This window comes from Pseudophryne corroboree, chromosome 1 (genome assembly GCF_028390025.1).
Source record: "Pseudophryne corroboree isolate aPseCor3 chromosome 1, aPseCor3.hap2, whole genome shotgun sequence".
In the NCBI taxonomy this organism is placed as follows: Eukaryota; Metazoa; Chordata; class Amphibia; order Anura; family Myobatrachidae; genus Pseudophryne; species Pseudophryne corroboree.
This window is the reverse complement of record NC_086444.1, coordinates 1,011,272,812-1,011,278,811: the sequence shown is the minus strand read 5'-3', so window position 1 is coordinate 1,011,278,811 and position 6,000 is coordinate 1,011,272,812. Positions and strand designations below refer to the sequence as shown.

Here is a 6,000-nt window from a genome sequence, read left to right as displayed (position 1 = left end):
CTGGCTTTACCTTTGCAAGAAATGGTCTCCTCGAACAAACCAGATCGGATCTCGCACACAGATGAGTCCGAATTGGCCTTTGAGAGACTCAAACAGTGCCTATCACAGGCACCTGCATTAGGTATGCCAGATTATGGGAAGCCTTTTGAATTATACGGTACAGAAAGTGCAGGGTGCGCAGCAGGAGTTTTAACTCAGAGACATGGTGATACCAGCAGGCCGGTAGCTTACTACAGTGCACAGTTGGACACCGTAGCGCGGTCTCTCCCCACATGCTTGCGAAGTGTTGCAGCGATAGCTTTGCTAGTAAGTAAAAGCGAAGACGTAGTGTTAGGACACAACCTGACCATCCATACACCTCATGCAGTATCAGCCTTACTGAACTCCGCCCAAACCAGACATGTCTCATCGGCACGGTTTACAAAGTGGGAATTAGCACTAATGGCCCCTGTAAACATCACCATAAAGAGATGCAGCGCACTTAATCCTGCAACTTATCTGCCAAGTGTGCCTGGACAGGCACAAAGGGTGGAGGATGAGAATGATGGTGAAGGAGGATTTAGTGCAGACACTTACACGCATGACTGTATGGAATATCTCAACCAAACTTTCACTGCAAGACCTGACATCAGTGACAACCCCTTAGATGATGTAGATTTCACTTTTTACACTGACGGTAGTTGCCACAGACAGACAGAATCAGGAGACCTGTGTACTGGATATGCAGTTGTAGACGACAGAGGTATCATAGAAGCTGAACCCCTGGGCTCACTGCACTCAGCACAACTTGCTGAGCTGGTCGCCCTAACCAGAGCGTGTGAATTGGCCAAGGGTAAGTCAGCTAATATATACACGGATTCTAGATATGCATTTGGAGTGGTACATGATTTCGGGGCCCTATGGCGCCTCAGAAATTTCATGACAGCAGCTGGCACACTCGTGGCGCGTGCGACCCACATCAAAAGATTGCTATCAGCAATACAAGACCCCGACAGAGTGGCTGTTATCAAGTGCAAAGCCCACACTTACAGTCAAGACCCAGTGTCACTTGGTAACAGCCGGGCAGACGAAGCTGCCAAGGCAGCAGCAAGTTCAGCCACACTAACCAACATCACACCACTGATGACATTTAACACAATAAGCACACAACAACTCATTGAAATGCAAGATTTGTGTTCCCTGCAGGAGAAGTCCGTCTGGAAGGCGAAGGGATATGGAAGAGAGTCTTAAGGCCTCTGGACAGATGGGCACGGTAAGCCAGTGGCCCCCAAGGCATATCTTCCAACCCTAGCGGAAGCAGCTAACGGCCTGACCCACTTGGGCGAGGAGGGTATGTGCAAACTGGTCAGGTGATACTGGAGTGCACCAGGGTTCTCATCTCATGCAGGTAGGAGGACAATGGCTTGTATTACCTGCATGAGAAAGAATGTTGGGAAGACAATACCGACGGAACCATCCCATATCCCTCCTACGGACGGACCCTTCCAGGTAATACAAATAGACTTCATACAGTTACCACCCTGTAGGAATCTGAAATATGTCCTAGTGTACAGATGTCTTTTCAAATTGGGTAGAAGCATTCCCCACTGCCATAAATACTGCTACGTTCACTGCAAAGAAAATTGTGCAGGAATTTGTGTGTAGATATGGTATCCCTAGAATAATTGAAAGTGATAGGGGTACCCATTTTACAGGTGAAGTCTTTCAGGTCATGTGCAAACTGATGGGAATTAATAGCAAGCTACATACTCCGTACCGGCCACAGGCGAGCGCAAAGGTGGAGAATGAATAGCACTATTAAGAACAAGCTTAGCAAAGTGATGGTTGAAACTGGATTGTTGTGGCCAGAGGCATTGCCACTAGTGTTGTACAGCATCAGAACCACTCCCAGATCACCACTTAACCTATCACTCTTTGAAGTTCTTTTTGGGCGACAACCTCACGTAATGATTGACCCCCAGGATGATTTGAAATGTAATAATGAAGTGACTGCAATATTTGGTTAGGATGAGCCAGCAGCTCAGAAATCAACAAAGAAATCTAAAGCTGATGATTCCTGACCTACCAAACAGTAATTGTCATGACATTGAACCTGGGGACTTTGTGATGATTCAAAATTTTCTACACTCAGGTTGCCTCATTGACAGGTGGGAAGGACGGTACCAAGTTTTATTGACCAGTACAACAGCACTAAAGGTCGGCGAAAGAGAGACTTGGGTCCACTCGTCCCATTGCAAGAAAGTTGCAGACCCGGAGACAGCTCGTGATAAGGAGAAAGGTGAAGAGAACCTTGTATCGCTGGAGCAGCTATTCCGGGAGTACTAAAAAGGAAAGACTGTTGAGCGGCACCCGAGCATAGGGAGCGGAAAAAGCAAAGACGGTTGGTGCAGCCAGAAACGGTTAACAAAGATCAAGGAAGACTGTCGCACCAGTTTTTCTTTTTTCACCTCCCCACTACTTTCTCTTTGTTTTTGTTTTTCCCCCTCATCTTCCTATTTTTGTCCCTAATGGAATGGATCCATCCCAAGAGACTGTATTCCGGCTTTTTCTGGTGGTTTTGTTTTTGTGCAGGACAATTTGTTTTTGTGAGGGCCCCCGAGACGTCGAGCAATGATCTGGAGTGAGTTCTGATGGAGAGTACGGGTTGGTAGGACCCCAGGATCAGCGTATCACTTTCGCCAAGGCTAGCATCAGAAAAAGGAAATCCACAAACCAGAACCCAACTCATCAATCGCCAAAAATTTCATTTTAGTGTTGTATGTACCGTTACATGTCTTCAGTTCATCTCTGTAGGGCTAGGTTAGTGAAACACATAGTCATTAGATAATAGGGACACATAATTGCTCACACATATGGATCCCCACGATGTATCATCAGATAAATGTGCTCCCCATTTATCATATAGCTCGGTGGAGTTTGTTGGACAATGTACAGACCCTTAATACGGGATGAGAAGGAATATAATGAATACTTCGCAAAGCCTAGAAGCTAGTGTTGCACAATGATACATCCCCCTCAGGCAGTTACTCATACATACACGTTTTTCCTATCACACTAGGCCATGGGTCTTCATCCTGTGGCCCTCCAGCTGCTGTGAAACTACACATCCCAGCATGCCCTGCCACAGTTTTGCTATTAAGGTATGCTAAAACTGAGGCAGGGCATGCTGGGATGTGTAGTTCCACAGCAGCTGGAGGGTCGCAGGTTGAAGACCCATGCACTAGGCCATCCATTTCTCACCTATGACCTTTTCTCCCACTTCCAAGGTACATACTCGCCCATTGCAATGTATAGCATGTAAATATTTTTTTCTGTCATTAATATTAGTGGCAGTTATTGATGACTGCCAAAGGGTGGACTGTCGAAGTCGAAAAATATTGCAATACACACACCACATGCAAACACCACACAGATGGCATCCATGCATGTACTCAGTCTGCCGTGCGTGCGCATACTCGCAAATTGCGTACAATCGCCTCCCACGGGAGTGCGCGTACGGGCATGGTATGAGCAATTACAGAAAGATTCTTACTTGCAATGGAAAATGATTACAGACACATGTCACAGTTTCCAGCCTGTGTCGAGTCACTGTTCACACACACACTAATCTAACCAAACACGCACATCCTTCCAACACAATGTCTTGTTCACTCCAATGTTTGAACAGACCCCCTGGTCTGTGAAGAAAGACAAACACAAACCAAACAAGACATCGTTTGGTGGGGGCCAGAACAATGGGAGACAAATATCCCAATAGATACACACAAGCCTGCGGTTGCAAATTATTAACTACTGGCAGCCTGCAGTCTAGAAAAACCTTTGAAAGATAGATATAATAGCAGGGAAACACTTCTAAATATATATATATATATATATATTTAGAAGTATGTGTGTATCTTGAGAATGGTTGGTCATTTCATGTGTAGGATCATGTTGCCTGGAGATAACATAACAAAGTCACCTAATGAACATGGAAATATCTGTCACACATTACATATTTCCCAAACTTAGTACACACATTACACATAGTCTCCCCTTTCCCCTCATGCATCTTTTACTTATTTACAAGGCACAACAAGGGAATTATACACCTTTACAGTATGCGAGGGGACAGTAACTGATCAGAGCATCATGCATGGTATCTACGTGTTCGGATAATTATGAGTAATAATCTGGTGTTGGTTTGGAGAAGATCGCATGTCGTTGCGAATAGTTATTCGCAAAGGCAGATTAAAGGTATATTTGTGTTTATTATGTACTTGGTATGCGGTGGGAATCCAGAGCTGACCAGCTGTACACACCCCTGGATCAAGGCATCGCCCATCTCTTCAAACCGACCAATGACCTCTCATGTACTGTAAACGACCATCCCTCCAACCAATCAGTGGAGAGCATACAACCCCATTGTATTGTATTTTGGGCAAGGGTATATAAACCTTGCACCAGGGCCGGTCACTCTCTCTCTCTGCTTTTTAAAGACTCATAGGTCGTCTCGCCAGACAACTGGGGACCGGATCCGGGTGGTGCAAGCGACAAAGCATATATATCATTGGGTGTGACTCTCGCTCTCTGTGATTGAATTGTATGGTGTTGTACCATTTATATTGTAACTTATTGCAATCCCCTTTTTCAAATATATTACTTGTTGCTGCTTTGGACCACAACTTACAATCAAATACTGGTGTCGCATTCAGTTTCTGTTGAGCGTTTGTATAGTGTAATTGCCACACCTAGAGCTGCCTCGTGCTCTCAGCGCGTCGGTCTGTGTGTATGCACTGAGTGTAAGCTGCACGGCTATTCCGGTGTGTGTACGCAAAGTGCGTACACAGTACGGGACTGTGTACGCTAACTGGGGACAGAGTACGAAGGTAAAGAATTTATTACAGCGGCTTCAGTTACAGTGTGCAATAGGGGTTAGTGGCTGCTTTCCAAGAAGTCTATTGAACTTCTCAGTATGTATTTTTTTAGGTGTGGTTTTTTTATACATATCAAAAAATAAAAGCTAATACTATTTAGCCAAATACCAGTGCTTTTTAATTTTAGCCAAATACTTTTTGTCCGTTTATGGGTTGAGGACACCCATGGAATAAGCTGCAGATATCTGGCTGGTTAATCGGCGCCGGGTCACCGCCTCTCTTTCTTTTTTTCCCATAAGGACAGCCTTTGAGATCCTCTGGAATAAACATTTCTAATTATCACAAAAGGACACAACACAAGTTATTGCAAATTAGTTTTTTCATAAAAATACTTTATTGCACATATTTCCAAACATTTACATACAGGAAATGCTAAATTACTATGTACTATTTGAATATTTCAAAAGTGTTGATGTCTCTTCCAGCCTAAAGGAAACAAAAACAGAGAGAACATGCCAATTATAGGACTATTTGCACAAACAAAATATTGCTAAATGTACTGTCATTTAGTTTAAATATCAACATACTTAAAGGGCCCTACACACTATGCGATCCGCCGCCGAGCTGCCCAACGGCAGATACGGCCGACGGGCATCCTGGCGGCGGGGGGGCAGTGAAGTTTCTTCACTCACCCCATCACCCGGCTCCATAGCAGTGCAGGCAAATATGGAGGAGATCGTCCATATCGGCCTGCATGCACCAACGATGAACGAGGGTGGGCCGCGCATCGTTTATAGCTGGTGCCCCCACACTGAAAGATATGAATGGTATCTCGTTCATTAATGAACGAGATCGTTCGTATCTTTTAGTAATATCGCCCAGTGTGTACTGTAGGGCCTATTAGACTAGGACAATGACCACAACCAATTAACCAAAGGACTATATTTATACTTCATACATCATAAGATGTTTACCTTGGGGTTGATGCAGCGTTTCTAGCAACATGGGAGCAACTTACTCAGAGAAATAGAGAAAGCAAAGCTTGCGAATTTCTGCACCTAGTCAGAAACATATGCCCTTCCAAAAGCGTCCAGATCTGCATGGGCAGCACATGCCCCTGATTTGCCACAAGTCTTCATGTATT

General features: G+C 44.7%; 1 protein-coding gene across 5 annotated transcripts in view; it reads right to left on the bottom strand.

Annotated features, from left to right (window-relative positions):
• Positions 1-5,227: 5,227 nt before the first annotated feature.
• Positions 5,228-6,000, bottom strand: part of CEP44 (centrosomal protein 44) — a 214,529-nt gene continuing 213,756 nt past the window's right edge. For all 5 annotated transcript variants that reach the window (XM_063920646.1, XM_063920645.1, XM_063920649.1 and 2 more), the window contains one exon: positions 5,228-5,342. In XM_063920646.1, coding sequence (XP_063776716.1) covers positions 5,297-5,342 — 46 coding nt within the window. In that variant the 3' untranslated portion in view covers positions 5,228-5,296. The remainder of the gene's footprint in view (positions 5,343-6,000) is intronic.